Source organism: Pagrus major, chromosome 6, assembly GCF_040436345.1.
Source record: "Pagrus major chromosome 6, Pma_NU_1.0".
NCBI lineage: Eukaryota > Metazoa > Chordata > Actinopteri > Spariformes > Sparidae > Pagrus > Pagrus major.
The window spans coordinates 26,747,802-26,767,729 of record NC_133220.1 but is presented as its reverse complement, the minus strand read 5'-3'; the positions used below and the strand labels follow the sequence as shown (position 1 = coordinate 26,767,729).

Below are 19,928 nucleotides of genomic sequence, written 5' to 3'. Positions count from 1 at the left end.
CAGCGAAAGTTTGGTGTTTTTAATGGATAAATGAATTATACTATATTGGGCTTCAGACTTATCTCCTTTCACCCGACAAATCAATCAATTGTTCCAACAAGTATTCCACATTTACTGACACATTTTCTGGCTAGCCTTTGTTTAATCACGCTCATGTACTGTGAGATGTAGAATTTAATCCGATTTTTGTGTCCACTTTTATTGAAATGCATCTGGATTGGTACAAATCTCACCTGATGTAAATGGGAGTTGTTTGGTAGCCCTGGTGTCCCTGGAATGCTCCGTCCATGCTTCCCATGGATGTTGTTAATGGCAGGTGACTTGGCCACTTTGGGTCTACCTGGTCCTGGTCCCCCTCCTCCTCCTCCTCCGAGCCCTCCTGCCCCACTTCCACTATTAATGCCGCTGGAGGCAGGAGAGCCTTTGCGCTTCTTGCCTTCCAGGCGCCCGTCTGAGGAGTGGTGGCTGAAGCTGGTGTGGTGGTCGGATGAGGACTGGTGGTGGACAAAGGGCCCCAGGGAAAGGGTGGAGTCACTGCTGTTCATCATTACACTCATGCGCTTGATGGACTCGGCAGGGCTGCCCGAGGGAGGACCTCGTGCTGGCGGCCCTGAGGAGCCGCCTGCTGAACCTCCAGAAGGCTCGGCCTTGAGGCTAAGTGAGTTGGTCCGCACAGTGGGCCCACAGTTGAGCCCTACGCTGTGGACTCCGCTGTGAGAGGAGGATAATGACGATGAGGATGAAGGACCTAATGAGCCGTGGTGGTAGGTGCTCCCTGAGCTGCCGACATTTGCACAGTTCTTCTTGAAAGAGGAGGAGGAGGAAGAGTAGTTGGCATTAGAAGAGGAGGATTCAGAGGGGCCATGGGATGAAGCGAGAATAGAGCTGTTCTTCCTCTTCTTCCCCGAGCTTAAGCTAGTGCTGCTACTGTTACTGTTGGCTCCACTGTTGTTGGGGATGACTGGTGTGGAGGAGCCAGAGGAGATCTCCTTGGGCTTGAAGGACGATGACGACTTGGTAGTGCTGCTGCTGGAGGAACGGGACTTAAGAGCCCGGCCTGAGGCTAGGGAAGGAGCTGAAGAGGAGGATGAGGACGAGTGGGCTGAAGGCATCTGCGGCGACGAAGACACTTGTCGGGCCTGCGTAATGCCGTAGGCCGGGTGCTCAGCCCCGCCCTGTGGGGAGCTGCGGGCATTTAAGGTGGTCCCATAGGAGAGCACGGACTTGCCCTCATAGGATTGGCTATAAGGAGTCTGGGGCAAGGTGGCAGGGGGGCCCAGGAAGCCTGACGAGGGAGTGCTACCATGGGAATTTGTGCTTGTCCTATGGGTAGGTGCAACAGAGGAGGAGTTCTCCAAGGCCAAGGGGATTTTCCTGCAACAAGGAGAAATATCATTCCTTAACTGTGACTGCAAGCAAGCTGACTATAAAAGAGAAGAAGGCTGATAATTATAATAAAAACTTAGTTAGACGGACTTACTTCCACATCTGAGAGTTGACGTGCTTGTCCATCATTGAGGTGAGGGCATATCGCACTCTGTCCCATCGCCGGTCAAACGAGTAACAGCTTCTCCCAATTAGTCGACTTCCAAACGTACAGTACTGCGAACACAGAGGGGGAACTGATCACCATCTTTTGGTACAAAACAACTATGAAGTACACTTTACATTCGTCATAATTCTTCTTACACAGAGAAGTTGGAAACAAGCATTTATTATCTTTTTAAAATCTTAAATCATGGTTTAACTACAGTACCAAAAGAGAAAGTAGTCTACAGCTGAGTGCACTTACAGCTGCCGGTCGAGGGTGATAACCTGAATAGTGACAATCCAGTTTGTCAGCGTTGTCCTCCCGCTCCTCGTTCTCTCCCTCGTCACTGGAGGGTCGGGAAAACCCATCGGGGGTAGTCTGGGGGTGGTGTGGTGACTCGTGGACTACTGCAGGGTCTCCGGGGGTACCACCGCCGTGACTGCTGTTTAGTCTGATGCACAGAAAGTGTGGTTGGTAACATGAACCTTAATCATAAAAACTCACCACACACACACACACACACACACACACACACACACACACGAGAAAAAAATCAAGATCTGGAGCAGGACGTACCGTGGAAGACCAGGGCTGTGAAATTTGGGCTTGCTGACTGGCAAAGGCTTAGTGGCGTCTGGGGCGGGTCCGTTTCCAAGAGCGACCTGGTGCGCGTCATGGGCAGCGGCAAGGTGGGAGGAGGGGTGTGGGTCCCTGAGAGAGGGGTTTTGCTGGGAATGGGGTGGGTGAGGGTCTCTCTCCCTCTCCCGTTCCCTTGCTCTGTTCTTGTGCTCCGCCAGCAGCGTGTCAAAGCGCTTCCTCCGCCCTGGCACCGCCCTCCGCTGGCTTAAGGAATGTGTCTGATGGGACAGTGGAGAGGTCAAAGGTCAGTAATATTGTGTACGTGTTCAGGTTTATGTGTTTCTTTGCTGAAAATGATCATAGCCATCTTCATATTCAACATTTTCTTTATTACCAACTGATCCCAAGCTCAACAGTGACAATGACTTGACTCAACCATAAGGTACTATCTGTGAGTCCAAAGCTTAATACAGCTCATCCCCCTGTGCCAAAGAGCTCCAAGGTTGTCCAACAACTATTACAAATACATTACTGAGCCACACTGTTGCACTGGGGGACATGTTCCTTCGCTATAGTGGGTCCGAACAGAGATACTGTATTTTATTTTGTCTAAATCTGTCTTGCTGCGAGAAACTAGGCCTGTACCGAATAATTCAACAGTTTTGAAATGTCATTCTTAATATGGAATTATAAAGCAACCATCAAATACTGCACATTTGTTTTTTGTGCATGTCTACTAATCAAAAGACATGCAACCACAACCCCCACCAATAATACTAATATTCTACTATTTGTAGAATCCAGCCGGGGCTGCGTGAGACATAAAGACATCTTCTTTCAGATGTAAAAAAAGACAGTTTTGATCAGTTACATTCATTTAAGAAAACTGATCAAATAAAAATAGACTAACTTCTTTCAAGTCATATGACGACAGACATTTGACGATTCATTCAAAAACCTTAATAGAAGTTTTGAATGTAAAACAATGACAGTCCTACCAGAAACTAGTGTACCAAATTGCATCTAATTATAGTCCAACAAATATCTCTCTGAGTAACTCTTTCTAAAACCTACAGAGCCCAGCTGTCTTGAAGTTATAATTTATTATTTATTTAGTCAGAACAGAAAAATTAAGATGTTTTTTGCTTAGAAATCAGTACATACATTCTAGGGCTGGATGATATGGCCTTTAAATAATATTGCAATATTTTCAGGCTATATCATGCTACACAATATACTGAGCATTTTAATATTTTGAAATCTCCTCAAAAGCACTTCATAAATGCTAGGACTGGACAACAAAATCAAATATCACAAAATGTATGATATAGTCTCATATCATGAGGTGTTTGTTTTGACTTGTGTAATCATTTGGTAACAACTGACATCACCAAACAGAAGAAATTCAACTTGTATTTATAACAGCTCCTCCCACATAAGTCTTCTCCACGGGGTGTGGATTTTTGGTTCAGACTGATAATATCTGTGCTGATAATTCAATTTGTGCAATATCTGTAGCAGTGCGCACTAAAAAAAAACTAAGAGTTTACTACCAGTTGTTGTGAGTATTGACAGTTTAGTCATCACTGCAGCCTAACCAGAGAAAGAGAGACAGCTATCATTAGCTAAACCCCCGTCTTTCTGTAACGCAGGATGACTAACATTGAGGCAGGAGCTGTGGCTGTGCAGGAGGAGCTAATGACTCAGCAGGTGTTGAACTAAAATGAAAGGAACATTGAGTGACTTGATGTTAGTTTAGTTCATCACCTGCTGAGTCACTGGCAGCTCCACTAGATTCACTACATTCACACTCACTTTCCAATAGATTATAGTGTAAACCAGTGCTAACATTAAAAAGCTAGGTTAGTTTCCAGTTTCTAAGTGAAAGCCAGTATGACTCGCTCGCTAGCCTCCACGTTCTGAGAAGAACACAAACTTAACCACAGGACGGTCCTTTCTTATGTTGTATGTTGTAAAGGGTTAGATGGATTCTTTGGGATTCCTCTTTTGAAAAAATGGAAAAGTATTACTATAATACACAAATAGTGAGGAGAATCAGAAACAACGAAATCCACTTTAAGGATTCGATCTAGGATTTGTTGACAGTAAGAGAACTGTATAGCTTTATATTCTAAATAACATGCAGGCAAAATTCAGAGGAGAAAGTGGAGAGACTGGTTACCTTGCATGTTAGGGATCTTGTGCATGGTTTCCGAGCTGTCATATCCACAACGCCACAGTGGATATCTGCATTGAACTCCCGTTCTGAAGGCATAGGAGAGGAGGGAGGGAGAGGAAAACTGTGACTGACATACATTGTGACAAATCACCTGGTCTGGTAACTTAACTGTAAGTTGTGTTATGTAAAATATTAGCCTCAGATGAAAGAATATGTTAAGACGTATGAGACAAAATACAGTAAACTGAATTCATGAATCAGACTGTAGTTCCCTCCTTTGCTGCCTCCAACTGACCTGTCACTTTCTTGTTAAGGTGGCGTCTGCTACTGGCACTGCTGCTGCTGTCCTGCTTCTTGTCTGAGAGGACTGAGAGGTGGCCCTTGCCATTGGGAATCTGACCCGGGGCCAGTAATGGAGGCTTTGGTATGGAGGGACAGTTAAGGCCTGGTTTAAGGGCTGATGAGGAAGAGGAGGAGGAGGAGGAGGTGGTGATGGTGGTAGTGTTGGAGCTCACAGTGGTGCTAGAGGAGAATGTAGAGGAGGATGAGGTGGTGGCGGGGGCAGATGCGGCCTGCACCAGCTTAGCTGACGAGTCCACCCTCAGATGCATCTTCTCCACCTTGACAGCCGGGGTGAGGCTGGAAGAGAAGGTTACAGAGATGAAGAGGGCAGCAAGGAGGAAGCTGAGAGTTAGAAACACAGAGCCAGTGACGAAGGCATGGTAAGAGACAGATGTGTACGTATGGATGGGGCTGGGAGGACAAAGCATAAATCTAATATGATCCATCACTTATCAAAAGTTACAAGAAATAACAACAAGCTGTCAAAATATAGTATTTCTCTCTGACAGATCCTGGTTGAAAGACATTTTGATTATAAATGACATCACATTACAACTCTTCTTCATTAAGATTGAAATGAGTAGGAACATATCAAACACAAGCTGACTAGCCAGAGTGGAGGAAATAAGATTATTAAAAAAAGAACTGAAATTGAAATAAAACTGTCCTGAACACCAGCTTTGAAGTCCAAACCAACAGGGGGCAGCATATTACCAGAGTAACAGCTAATTGCTGCTAACTGTAGCTGTCATTAGCTAGTCTGCTCAGTTATCCAAGCAGCTACAGTTCTAGACTTTGTGTCTCAGTGGCTGGTTCGCATCAAGTGGCACCCACATGAATGCCAGGAGCCGAGGTTTCCCAGCAGAATGTCACATTGTAACAAGATGATGATTGTCATTTACTTCAGCTGTCAGTGGTGTGAATGTTCTGGCTGATCGGTGTGCATGTTCTTTACAAGTGTATGTAAACTTTTGACCACGACTGTATATCGGCATATTGCACAACACTGCAAAAGTAACCCAGTGAACCGTACATCTTCTCCGGCTGGATCATCCTGAAGGGAGCAGGGGGGGGTCTGCGCTGAATGCCTGGTTGCTTCTCTTTGGCTGGTTTGAGGAGTTTGGGATTAGAGGAGGAGGACGACGCAGAAGAGGAGGATAAGCTGGATCCAGCGGTGGGAGGTCGACCAAGGATGCCTCCACTCGCCACTCCAGCTACAGCCCCCGAGCCCAGCCCAGGTCCAAGTCCGCTGACACTGCTCCGGTTCCTGCCCGACACGGGGAAGGGCGAGGTGGAGGCTGGTTTGATGGCCGAACTGTGTCTTCTCTCTGGAGCAACAATAAAAACCAAGGTGGCATTTAAACATAATAGTTGACTCAATTAGATGATTAGAATTAAGCATCACGAAGACTTTATCAAACAGACTAGCTTATACGAGTAAATGAGGCAAAAATTGGGCCATGAGTCAGGAAAAAACCCGGACACAATGGAACACAGTCATCTTCCCCTGACAGTAGTGAGCAGGCTACCTTGACAACAAAAAGCAGCATTTGTGATTCATGCCAACTCAGCCTGAAATAGAAACAGCCAACAGGTCAAAAGCTTAATTTCCTGCCTGAGCTTCTTCGAACAGCTACTGCACAAACTGATAAAAGGCAGTATGACAGCAGAAAAGATTGTTGTGGATGGAGAGACAAAAATAGAAGAGAGGGAGAAAAAAATGTTGATCACAAACAGCTTGCATCCAAAACTAAATATCTTTTCCTCTGAGGAAAATTTAAGTGCAGCATGGTTTCCCAACATCATCAAACCTTGGTCTCTGGAGTGTGCTCCCAAAATAAGCTCAGAAGGCTATGAGTTTTCAAAGAAGGCTCTCATCACTTGCTATTTTTAGAAACGGCATACAACAATGAAATAGCACACTCAAAATAATTTCATTGACATTTCCACCGCTGTTCCACAACAGAGCCAGTTAATCACAACACAGACTCATTACAGAGAGTCTAGAGTTGATTAGTTGCTACAGCAGAAACTAAGGTTTCATGATATTGGAAAAAAATAAAAATTGCTATGTTTTGTTTTACTGTGATATATACTGCATTAAGAAAAAATACAGACATATTCACCATGTAACTTGCAAAAAATTAAATCTGCTGTAAGTGATATATTTTCTAGTATGTATTAAGTATGAAATAGCTCTATATTCTAACAGTAATCACTTATATAGAGTGTTAGGTCAGTAACCCATGTCTCTCCTGCTGCTGCTCATGCAGTAAAAGAGAAAATACATTTTCAGGTATCCCTGCTCACTTTATCCAATCAGGATGGAGAACTCCATAAAGAGGCGGTCCTGTCTGCTTGTGAGCGTGCAGAGAGCAGGAGCCTCCTGTGTCGCGTTCATGCGATGAGGTAGAGAGGAGGGAGGGATTTGTAACTCCAAAACGGACACGAGGTTAGCTGAAACAACAACAACGCTTACAGCAGCTTTAATCATACTAGAATGATTGGGGTGATTTTGTAGGAGAGTGCATTTTATCAAAAAAACAAAGCGGGCCCTTGCTTTGTTTAATCGGCTGATCAAGAATGATTGTGACTGGTGCAGAGCCCACTAGCAACAAACTCCCAAGTATCCAGAAACTCTTATCAGACCAAATTACATAATATTAGACAGACTTCTCTTGTAGATTAAATGGCTTTACTTGCGGAAGCTTACTGCAACTTACTTCTGGGCGATATGGCCTTTAAATTACATTGCAATATTTTTAGGCTGTATTGTGATGCACAAAAAAAATCTCCTCAAAAGCACTTCATAAATGCTAGGACTTGGCAATAAAATCAATATTAAAAAAACATTTTTGACCAAATATCTCAATATTAATATTTTAAGGACTATTTGTACTTTGACAAAATATTAACACTATGAGATGTTTGATGAATAATCATCAGTAATGTGGATATAATAACTAAGTGGCTAAAGGCAAGTATTAGAAAAAGTAGAACAAGTCTGGTAAGTTCAGAAGATGACAACACTTATGCCATACCATGATGTAAAGATATCCAAAATCTAAGGTAATATAAAGTTTCATATCCAATATCAATAAATTCCGCTCTATTGCCCAGCCCTACTGCAACTTGCACTCAAGTCCTTGGCAAGAGAGCAGCTCCCTAACAAATATACTGGGCCTCCGGGGTTACAAGGCGGTCAAACAGACTCTGACCATAAGTGGAGAGAGAGAGGTGTCCGCTGATGAGCTGAGGAGACTAAAGGTTAACATGACCCCTCCTGTTGTCAACAGTTTTGCACATGAGCAAAACAGCCAAAGAACAAGGAGGGGAAAAAACTGCAAACATGAAGTGAATGTATGAGGATACAGCCTTGGGACAGGAGCACTGACAAGTCTGGATAGAAAATGTCTGTCAGCCGCTAGCTACCATGATGAGGTGTGGGCCTGCTTCGCTAACCTTTTACTGGGCTAACTCCATGGTGTAGCAGGGAACTGGGCCGTAGGCCAAAGCTCAGTCTCAGCAGGTGATCTGCAAACAAGCTTGTTGCTGCAGAAACAGTGGAGGAGATACTACACACATGCACGCACAGGGCTGCCACTCCCTCAGCCCTCAACACACACAAAAAAACACTGTCTTTCTTCCAATTTCCCTTTTAAGGGAGGAAAAAAAAAAGCTTTTAAGAGTGCCCTCTTCTCACCTCAGGGCCTCTCTCTACACGCCCATTCACAACACACTCCAGATATCCTCCCTCCCTCTTCTTAGCAGCCTCTCTTTCTTTCTTTCTTTCCCTCCCTCGTCCTGTCCCAGTCACGGTCAACAGCACACCCTGCACACAAACTCACACCAGGAAACCCCAGCGTGACACTAACAGCACTAACACAGAGAACCAACACCAGCAGCAGTGGGAGAGGAAGAAAAGAGGACTCGAGAAAAATGTGGGGAAACAACAGACACGAGTAATAGGAGGAGCCTTAATATCCTATTTCACACAATCAAACAGTTGGCTCAGTGCTGAGGGGAATCCCTGACTGTGTGAGTGAGAGACAAACACCGACGTACAAGTGTGACGGCCTTACTACCGTCTCCACAAGCTCAGTCCGCTAACTATAATAACTTTGTCCTTCTTGTAAAAATAATAGATACACTACGCTTAGATTCCTCGCTATTCAAGCTCAAGGTGCGTGTTCCAAAAAAGTGTTTGCTCAGCCAAGGCCGTGCCTGAAAGTCTTTGTTCGCAGGTTCATAAATGAATGCAAAAAACGGCAGCCGATGCTTGCAGCTTCCCGTTCTGCGGTGAGTGTGTCACCCCTGCTGGGATCAGCCCGAGCCGAGAAGCACAAACACCTAACGGGAGACAGATGGGCTCAAAGAAGCACGCGAAAATCATATTGAGACCATCTCGATGATGGTGCTGAGATCAGTGCCTTTGCCCCGTGTTAACGCCGCATGGGGTCTTCCTATAATGACAGCAGAGGGAGGAAGCCGGGAGGAAAATCACAGCAAGAGCACACCCACTCCGTATGACCACGTATAGTAGCATAGCCACTGAATTTCACTTAGATTTAGACTGCTCCTGTATGGAGCTGACACTATTAGTCAGCCAACTATTCTAATAATCTATTACTTGAGTCATTCATTGTAAAAATGCAGAAATATTCTCTAGTTCCAGCTTCTCAAATATGAGGATTTGCTGCCTTTCATATCACAGTAAACAGACAATCTTTGGGTTTTAGACTGTTGGTCACACTCGAAAAGATTATTGTCTGATTAGTAAATGAATGAAAATAACCATTAACTGCAGCCAAATTCTGGTGCTTTTACGACTTCTACATTAATGGAAGTCAAGTGAGCCACCATTTGCTTCTCATTAAGCAATTTGTAAAATTAAATCCATACATGCATTCAGTTATGTACAGGTGATGGTGAACAATCATAGTTATTAGAGATGCATCAATCTGATCCACAGAGACTGGATCAGTTGCAACGATCAAGTGCATTTCATCAACAGTATCATCATTAGATTTAGCTTTGACGCTAAATACAATAATATGCTGAATGAATTCAATCATGGCTGGACGCCGACTCAGTTTTCAGTGCCACATCAATCTCTGGACCATCATTTTGTTGGACTCCAGGGATATGCACATGCGCCCAAAAGTTAGTCAAGTGGAACGTAACACTTTTACTGGTTGCACGGGTGCACCTGAAATGTATCAGGTCTGATTATGCTCTATAGTATTTAGTATTTATTTTTTATAATATCCCAATAATATTTTAGATTCATTTATTCATTTAAGTTCAAGTACAATAAGACTTTACAATCACTTATATAATATGTTAACAAAAAAAATTATTGGGTGCACCTATAATATGTGCTGGTGCACCTAAATCAAAAGTTAGGCGCACCAGTGCTACCAGAGTAAAAGGTTAGCCTGGAGCCCGCATTATTATTCACTATGCACAATGTATCAGACTGGTTATCTGTATTGGTAGATAACCTGGGCTTGGCAGCAGAAACTGCTATGCTATGGAGAATCTCTAATAATTATTTAGTATCGACTAGAGCTGCAAAGATTATTCGATCAATTAGAAAATTGGTTGCTGACACTTTTGATAATTGATTAATCACTCCACTCCATTTTTCAAGCAAAAATGTCAAACTTTTTTTTTTCATTTATGAAAATGAATGAAGAGTAAATGAAGAGTCTTTGGGTTGATTGGACAAAAGCACCAATACGAAGTCATCACTTTGGATGATGGGAAATGTGGTTATTTGAATAATTGTGAAAGTAACTGATCATGAAAGTAATCGTTAGCTGCAACCCTAGCACCAACAGAATACAGACATCATGCTCACGTAACATAATGAATCATCAATGCATGGTTGAAAATACAAATGCCTATACACAGCTATTATCCACTGTTAAACCACTGTTCATTTCGGATGCTTATACTCATATCAGAGCGTGCACAGTAGCTGCCTGTTAAAGATGTACCGCGGCCACCTGCTGGGATGTTGTCACTACGGTTTTATTTCATAGACACTCTAATCCCCTCCAGTGTTTGGCTCCTTCTCATTCAAAATCCCCCAGACAACTCTACTGAATGCTGTAGTTAATAAGCAATAGTGTGCTCCAGACAGTCTTGTATCAGTCTACATTGTTTAACATTGTGGGAGGAGTCCTCTCTTTGAGTGATGTTGACACAGTAACAAGGACAGGTCCTCTTGGAGCCATGTGCTGTTATACCTCCCTCTTGTGGCTGACCTTGACAACTGCAATTGCTGTCACACTTCATGGAGAACACACTGACAAAAATTGAGTGACTGCAACTCAGTACACATTTAGGGCATCAAAGAACCAGGTTATAGGAAGACAATGTTGTCAGAAATTTCAAATGCTGAGAGTGTAGGATGGGACTAAGCCGATGCTAATAAAGGAGGCCACATGAATAAAAAAAAAAAATCATTTGTTTTTGAGTGCCTAGGACTTTTTGCTGAAGTATCGAGGTGTTTGTTTTTTATACTAGTATTGAATCAAAGTCTAAAGTACTGGTATCATGACATGGTAAGGTGTCCCTTCCTGAACATTCCAAGGAAATTAGTTTGGGAGTGAACGAACAGTTTATTTCTTCCAGCGACTGTGGGCGTTTGCGAAATCACTGTGAAAACTGTCACGTCTAACGAGATCCACTGTGACGCAGTCACTATATTCACAGATCTATAATTCATCCATTTACTTAAGCACTAGTCAGATGTACAGCTTTAGCACTGAGAAGCGGAAATCCGTGCACGGAAAGGCACATTCATACATCCTTAAATATTAACAGAGGCAGAAATCTGATATGTGTGTTAAAAAAAAATACATTACTGCGAAGAACCAGAGAGCCACATCAAATATTAACAGGAGAATTGTAAACACACACAAGTGAGACAGTGAGTTAAATAAATAAATAAATCAAAGTCTGTGGCGTCCCTTCTCGGGTTACTGTGTGGAGAAGCAAAAGTGGTGGAGGAATACAAAGTTGGAAGGAGAAGTAATATCACACTCTGTGTTAACGTGTGAAGCATCAGCACCAGCCCTAAAGTGGTGTATGGTTCCCTTAAGTGAAAACTACTTTGTTACTTCCTTTTTTGTGTTGGGTTATCTTTACAACTCAGAAACTGACTGCATATTTGCATGTGTGTGCATGTGCATGACACTTACCGTAGTGTGCTTGGAAGGCTTGGGGCTTGACTACCTGGCTGCAGTGGCTGCACATCACCAGGTAGAAGTCGTCCTGTGCGGGACACTGGCCAAATATGGGCATGTCTGTGCAGAGGGGAAGAATCAACCACACAGGACACAAGTCAAGGAGGGGCAAATAAAACGGACCAGTTGGCAACACACTCTGACTCTACATCGAAACGTCCATCACTTGTCGTAAGAACACGGTCATAGCTCAAAATCTGGTGATTTCCTGGCTAAAATTCAGACATCATAGCCCTGCAAAACACACGCATGAAAACATGCAACCATATTAAGAATATTAAAAATAACTTAAGTGTTCACTCAAGGTAACCTGACACATGCGAATACATATCTCTCCCAGCACTAGGCCACATTCATCACAGGGAACAGTGATAAGAAGCAGGAAAAGTGCCGAGCCAGCAATTCAAAGGTTACCTGCTGTCAAAGAATTAACGTCTCTTCAACATATAAACAAACACACCCCATACAAGATGTATGACTGGGGACTATTTGTGACTTCAAATCCAGCAAGAGCTCTCATCAAGGAATAATGTTCATTATGATTTAGCTCTGTATTGTTGCTCTCCTGAGAACCTTCTCCTTCATGCTCCCTGTCTTAATTCAATGATTGAAAGGATTTTCAGAACAATGAGCTGCAACTTTTGATTACTGATTAATTGTCATGGTAAAATTTGCCAAATGCTCTCTAGCTCCAGTTTGTTAATAGTTAAGATTTGCTGCTTTTACTATTTTTATGTGATAGTAATCTGAACATCTGTGGATTCTGGATGGTTGGGCAGACAAAACGAGCAATTTGAAGTCATCACCTTGGGCTAGGATTGCACCGGTAGGAGATTTTCACAGTACGATAACCATTTCAGAAAATATTACCGTTACACTCCATTACTATTACTATTATCATCATCAGTTACTGTTATGGAATTTAAACAGAAAGGTTTTTTGGTTGAACTCATTATATAAAATATGATGTCCGGACGAACAGGAAACTTGATATAAACAAAAATGTTTTTTTTTTTTTTTTTTTAAATAACATTATGGTAGAATTCAATACTGTAGATAAGTAAATGTACAAGGTATGATGATCCTCAACTTTCATACCATGTTACACCTTTAAAATGGTACATCACTGCAAACTGTGGTGGACATTTTTTAGACAAAATTATTAATTAATTAATTCAGCATTACAGTCAAAACAGAGAGTTGTTGGTTTTCATGACATTCTGTCAGGTTAGAAAAGGTGCATATCACAGTGAGATGCACAGAAAAGTTTAATATCCAAAGCATTAAAATAAACCAATCCAGTACGCTGGTCACGTTCTCGAGAGCCAGGACTAGTCTAAAAGCCAGTTCATGTTTGAAATATGAAGACGTTGTGGAGTGATGGCGTACACTTACAGCAGCGCCGCGCCTCTCTCTAGGATTAACTACAATTAAAATGGAAAAAATGGCTGATTTCAGTGTTTTTTCCTCTTTCTGGGTGATGTAAAGATGGGAATTTTCTTCTAGTGCCACTAAAGCAGTACAACTTTCAGGCGCAGAATCACAAAATGCACAGAAAGTGTGAATGTCTGCAGCTCCTGCGTCTCTAGCCAACCAATAGTACTAACCAAGGCTCATGCTTCACAAGCCACTCTGAGGCAAAATCAGAGGGAAGTGCCGCTCCTCACCAGAATGTGATCAAAATTTATCCTGGCGCAGAAAACCAAAAACCACCTAATTAAGGAGGCTAATTAAGAGATTGCCTTGGGCGGTATGATGCGATGAGTAGAAGATGCGATACAAGAGGAGAGAAGTGGAGCCCCTCTTGGATACGTACTCCACCAGGGCCGTCAAGGGTTCTCCAAAGATCACTGGCCAAGTCTGGGCGGGATGAGGGCCATTAAGCAAAGGCTGTATAAAAAGGCCCTACCTGGCGGGTTCCCTCTCAGGGAGGTCAGTGGCAGTCTTGTGTGGATGAATTGACAAGCCTGATGCTACTTAATGCGTGTCAATTGTCTGAAGCCACTCTGCTAAGTGTCTCCTTCAACAGCACTGGAGCGAAAAGACTTATTTTCACAGTGACTGGGGTCTGCCACACAGAAAAGACAAACGTCTTCACTTAATGGACAAAGGCATGTAAATTATATAGAGCCTGAGTAGGGTAGCACACTGCAGAGTAGTCAGACCCTTGCTCGTGCACATCAGCAAAGAAGTACTCAATGGTTGCCACTTGCAGAAGCACAAGCCATTAAAGCAGTAGTTGGAAGCTGGCCTGGAAGTTCTGGGTAACCTTTCAGTTCCACATGTCTGTTCTCATCCAATTCCCTCTATGAGCCATTTGCCTGTACCTCTAGCAAATTGGAGTTATAATAAGAGAGCATATATTTGCTAAATCAATATCTTCCCGTGTATTCTCCATTAAAACTCCACCTTCTCTCAGACCCTTTATTGAAACAGGCCAACTACATTTCCTTGCTGGATCAATAGCAAGGTCAAACGGGACTCATTCCCAAACTGCCGCTGTTGTTCACTTGGAGCGTCCTGCAAAAGGGGTTGCTCGACTATAAAAGCAGCCTGGCTAGATTGCCTTGCCACTCTGCATTCAACGGGCTGGCACCGACTGATCCGTACCGCTAAAATGGCCCAACGTGAAGAAAGGTCTAACGCCACCGTCTTTGCCCCGTTCTCTCCATTTTCTTCTTGTGCAAGTAGGAGATGAAAAGGAGAGAGAGAGAGAGAGAGAGAGAGAGAGAGAGAGAGGGAAAGGAAGTCACGGTGGAGGAGAAAGAAGAGACAGAACAACCGAGCAAAGCCAAGAAAGGAGCACGGCGGAGAAAAAACAAAAAAAACACGGCGAGAAACATAGCAGAGAAGCGGGCTGAGGCCTCAGCAAGACAAAGAGAGAGTGAGCGGAGGACCTGAGCTGGAGGAGGATGAAGAGAGCCTGTGAGCACGAGACAGAGGAAGAGACTGAGAGTCCAGTTAATTTCAGCATCCTCATCCGTGGCAGTGATGAACGATCTAGGAGGAGCAGTAGCAGCTCTTGGCCGCCTCTGGAGCGGCACACATGCTGGCTGAATCTGACCTGTGGCTGACACTGGCACTACATTTCCCAGCTTCCCTGACTGTGACGGTGCCACTGTAAGATTCATAAAAAGCCAGACAGATGAGTGGATTCATCAGTCATTAAGTGCTATACATTTTTACAATGTGTTAGTCATCTATGTGTGTTAGAATGGCCGTTACACCACAGGAGGAATCTGGTGGTGAGTCATGGCGGAGAGGTGTAGTCATCCACTTGTAATACCCCTACTAAATACACACACACACACACACACACACACACACACACACACACACACAAACACACACACACACACACACACACACACACACACACACACACACACACACAAAATCACATTCTAGTATGAACACACACTTGCTGCCATGAGCAGCATGTGTTGATCAGCCCCATGACACAAACAACAGTCACTGACAGACGCTGCTACATGACAGAGACATGTTGAATACCAGTTTCATGTCAAATGACAGCCTTGGATTTAAATGATCATTCTGCCTCCTCCCCAAAATTATTTTCTTGACCCAGAGATACAAAATAATCTCATCCGCTTTTGTGGGGCATCTCTTCAGCACAAAGCTGACAACATCTCTTTAGGTCAGCCACCATCTCAGTGTTGTGTATCCCACAACATTTTATTGTTGTATGGACATTGTGCAATGGTCTTGGGGTATGTACAGGGGCCATATTGTTGACAAATGCAAATGCAACATTAGATAAGTGCCCTGTCAAGTAGCCTGCAATTAACCCTTCATACATCACAGCAACATGTGGAGAAGAAAAGGAACTAAAGCTTCTGGACACACACTGATGACATCATAAGTGTGGGCCAGAACCGTGTGACCAAAACAAAATGTGCCCTCTGTCCTGATGGTCCTCATTGAGGTATAACTTCAGACAGATACACATGAATGAAAACCAGACAGTCATTCCAACATGTGTGTGCCTCTAAAATGTTGGGACAAATCAGTGCCCAAAGGTGTTCTACATCAAGAGTCACCCAATTCAGAAAATTGTCAAATTCTGTGACAATTATTCGCACCACAGTGATCTCTTTGTTGTTGGCTGTAGAATTAATGATGGTGTTGAGTATCTGGAGATGATCCGCATGGTTTTTGCTTAATTAGTGCCATTTTTCTCTGCCAAATTATACCCACAAATAGAATTTTCAGAAAAGGAAACAACAGAGAATGCACTAATTTTCTCTCTAAACTTAGCTCTGCAATAGAGATCAAAGAAACAACAGACATTTCTTAATCTTGGTGTCCTAGCAGCTGCGATGACCGTCCTTTAACGGCAAGGTCACATTTGGCACGTCCTGCTCATGTGTCCTTGAGGGACAGATAAAAAAATATTTCTCTAAAGTTATTAAAAGTAGCTGTGGGTGTGTTGCTTAAACGCATAAAATGCTAAATAAAAAAACCATCTCTGTGAATGTGTGCTTTTAAGAACTATTTAGGACAGAGCACAACATTAGTGAAACCTTTCATTAGACGAGCTGGGCTTCAAACTACAATCACTGTATGACTTTAGTCGAGAGTTCATTCATCCTTCATTCATTCAATTCTGAGTTAGATAAACAAGTTAGCCTTCAACTCGTGCTGTCAACTTGCTGAAAAATGGTTCAGGACTGTCCATTCATAATCACAAAAGATGCCATTTTCTTGTTACAACAATTTACCTTTGTGGTGAGGCTCGGTCTAAATCCAGGCCCGCCAGCAGGACAAATCAGCTAATGCTTATCAAGGTGTTTCCAAAAATAAAATTAAAGCACAAACTGCTCCGAAACATCACTCTGTGCCTCAGAAGCCAGATGATTAGACAAAGCCGTTTTTATTACAGATGTCAGATGATGCCGTTTCTTTTCATTCTGCTGCGACTGAACCTTTTTCCTGTTACTGCCTGATATAAGACAAATAAATAGCAGCTGTTACCGAACCTTTTTAGTGAGGAACATAATCATCCTCTCATTTTGTTATCAGAGTAGTCTGGTTGAGATGGCAGACTTCAGAGTTCACTTTTATCAAACCTGAATAAATCAGAGATCTATAGGACATCCTGGTCTGTGGGCAAGTGCCTCGACAGACATTAAAAAGTTTTCCTGAATTTTGCGTTTTGATAAATTTGCAACAATATTTATCTAATGTTTTGCTAACAAAAAAAATCTTGTTAGTCATATTTTGTCTTAAAGCAGTGTGAGAAATCGGAGCAAGCCACATCTTAACTTCATATCATTTGAATAGATCTATGACTCAGAGGGAGCTTCCACAGAAAGTCCCAACCGCTGATATAACAGTGACATTTTAATTTATAGCTTCTAGTTTTGATAAAGTCCCTACTAATTAAACTAATATTTGATCACTTAATATTATTAGGGCAACAAACATTTGAGATAAAGGTGAGAAATGAAATATGGTGGAAGGGTTCAAATGTAAAATGGCAGAAATGTGGATGCTGAATGACAAAGTCCATTAAATGCATCCTCTCAACACACTATATGTCATTGTTATGACTATGTTTGGGCCTATACACAACTACAGCGAGTCTAAGTTGTTGAGCGTTAAGTTATTGTAGGGCCAGATGCAAATGTCAACTAACACACGAATAAGAGACACATGTTTCAGCTGTTATATCCGGTTGTCCGGTATATTCGTGATGCGCATGATTCACAGCAGGTTTACATTTCGGCCGAACGACGCGTGTAAAGTGTTTGAATCCATGTGTGTGTGTATGTGTGCAAACCTCCAGAACCAAAATACACCTTTGGCCCTAGAGAGAGAGAGAAAAAACACACTCACCTTCTCTGCACAAACGCATGGCTTCTCGATTTTTCCCGAAGTCTTTGAAACTTTCCTCCGAATCAGCACCTGAAAATGAGGCGATCCGACACACAGACAAATAAATAGTTGCACTTGCTTGCCTGCCCGTGCTGTTGCTACCAGTAGCGTTTCTTCATATTCCACCAAAAACTGCATGCAATCGGCCAAAAAAAAGGGGACAGGACTGGCAACTGTCGCGCTCCACCTCGTTTCCTCGCGCACATTCGGGACGCTGGGGAACTCACCGTCGTTGCCGTGGAGTTTGGCGGCGTCGACCCAGTTGCTCCAAGGCTGTCCCAGCATTATTTCTGGACTAGGCAATGATCTCCGCTCCGCAACAGTCGCCATTGCTGTGGAGCCTTCTCCCCGCTGGATCTGCTGCTGCTGCTTCAGCTGCTGCCTGGCCGCTCGGCGCTGCTCCCCCCTGACGTCATCCTCGGCCCTTTCCGACATTCTTTCCGCTACAATGTAACAACACAAGAGTCAGCGTTGGTCGCGCTCGGGATAGGAGGACTTTCTCACTGATTGACACGCGTGTTGTTTCAGCGCACCCGCCCCTCCAAAAAATACCCCCCCCCTCCAAAAAATACCCCCCCCCCCCCCCCCCCCCCCCCCCTCTGTGTGTGTGTGTGTGTGTGTGTGTGTGTGTGGCCACTTGACAAGCAACAAGTACGAAGCTTATACAACGTATGATACATATCGAAGTGACTGGCAGTGTACCTGGAGGTTTATGGGTAGGCTAATTAGCCTTAGCTTTGTTCTCTTGTACACTTGATGGTCAATGCTGCTAAACCTTGCTTTAAATATGTCATACACACACATACAGCTCTGATTCACCATATTATTATTATTATTATTATTATTTTGTTACATTCCATGATACATGTAAATAAGTATGTTGCTGTATACTACAGTAAAGCAGCAGATTTCCCTTCAGTACATTCTGCACAAACATAAAATTGGTCTAACAGCATGTAACTGCATGTCAGTGTTTGTGGCTAACTGCATAATAGCTGCTCGTATTTCAGAATATTAACACCAGAGTCATAAAAGTTCAGTCCCAGTTTCAACGTCCTGTTAATCGTCCGGATTGTGATATCGAGCTGCCGGAATGAATAAAATAACTGTCTTGACTGTGTGTTGCTCAATAAATAAGGATTTGATCGTGAGATTTTCCTTACATTTTTCCCCTAAGCCTTCAAACCGCTATGCTTTTTCAAATCCTTAACATCAGTAATATTCCATCAGCCATGAGAGGGCACAGCCGTAGACACCCCAAAACTTAACTTCACACATTTGTGTGATCTTGCAATCATAGCAATACAAAAAGAAAAGGGTCACGGGATTTGTTCATTATACAGTATATTAACATTAACAAACACGCTCTTGGGCAAGTCTGCATCATAACATTTTAAGATTTAGTGATCAGTACGTAAACGTGTGGTGCCACACACCACAGTGTGATACTATACTGTGCATTATGCTTTGCCTGTAGGCACTTGAATTGATGTAGGTCATCACACACAAGAATCTAGGAGAAACATATTTACAGATAAGTTGATTTGATCTTCATGGATCACTAACTGTTATTTTACCACATAGACTAAATAAAGAAAAGAATAATGTGACACTTAATGAGATTCATGCCTGACTTTAACAGGCTCCCCTGTGATTCCTTAACTTTTTAGATGTGTAGTTATCCACAGCCAAGTTGTCTTTACTTTCACTTTCAAAATGAAATGAGTGTATTCCTGTTTGCCATGTCTGAGGGGCACTGAGCAAAAATAACCTTGACCCTCTGTTGCTAGTTTCAAGTGGACAGTTCAGAAACTTGGCTTTGTCTTTAGACTCACATCAAATTTAGAAAAACAAATGAGCTTGTCCTGAAGATGTTGCCAGAGTCTAATAGCTAGTTAGTTGTGATTTATTTCCTTTAGTCTTCTACTATTTCATACATCTCACAGATTTCAAATGGCTCTTCTATATTTAATCAGTGGTATACACATCAGTGCAACATATCAATTATTTGACGATGGACCAACCAGAAGTAGAGCTCCCAGAATGACACAAAACATTAACAGTATTTTTCAAGAGGAATGCAAACAAATCTTATTTCCCTGCAATGTGTAACTTACCCATTTAGCCACTGACACAAATCATA

The 19,928-nt window shown here is 42.9% G+C and overlaps 1 protein-coding gene across 1 annotated transcript in view; it reads right to left on the bottom strand.

Annotated features, from left to right (window-relative positions):
- Nucleotides 1-19,928, bottom strand: part of atxn7 (ataxin 7) — a 28,801-nt gene that overhangs the window by 4,266 nt on the left and 4,607 nt on the right. Inside the window, exons 3-12 of the mRNA XM_073467822.1 lie at nt 18,013-18,228; nt 17,747-17,815; nt 11,843-11,947; nt 5,665-5,959; nt 4,585-4,928; nt 4,293-4,375; nt 2,108-2,388; nt 1,793-1,982; nt 1,481-1,602; nt 234-1,374 (exon numbers count right to left, since the gene is read on the bottom strand). Of these exons, the coding sequence (XP_073323923.1) occupies nt 234-1,374; nt 1,481-1,602; nt 1,793-1,982; nt 2,108-2,388; nt 4,293-4,375; nt 4,585-4,928; nt 5,665-5,959; nt 11,843-11,947; nt 17,747-17,815; nt 18,013-18,220 (2,838 nt within the window). The 5' untranslated portion in view covers nt 18,221-18,228. The remainder of the gene's footprint in view (nt 1-233; nt 1,375-1,480; nt 1,603-1,792; nt 1,983-2,107; nt 2,389-4,292; nt 4,376-4,584; nt 4,929-5,664; nt 5,960-11,842; nt 11,948-17,746; nt 17,816-18,012; nt 18,229-19,928) is intronic.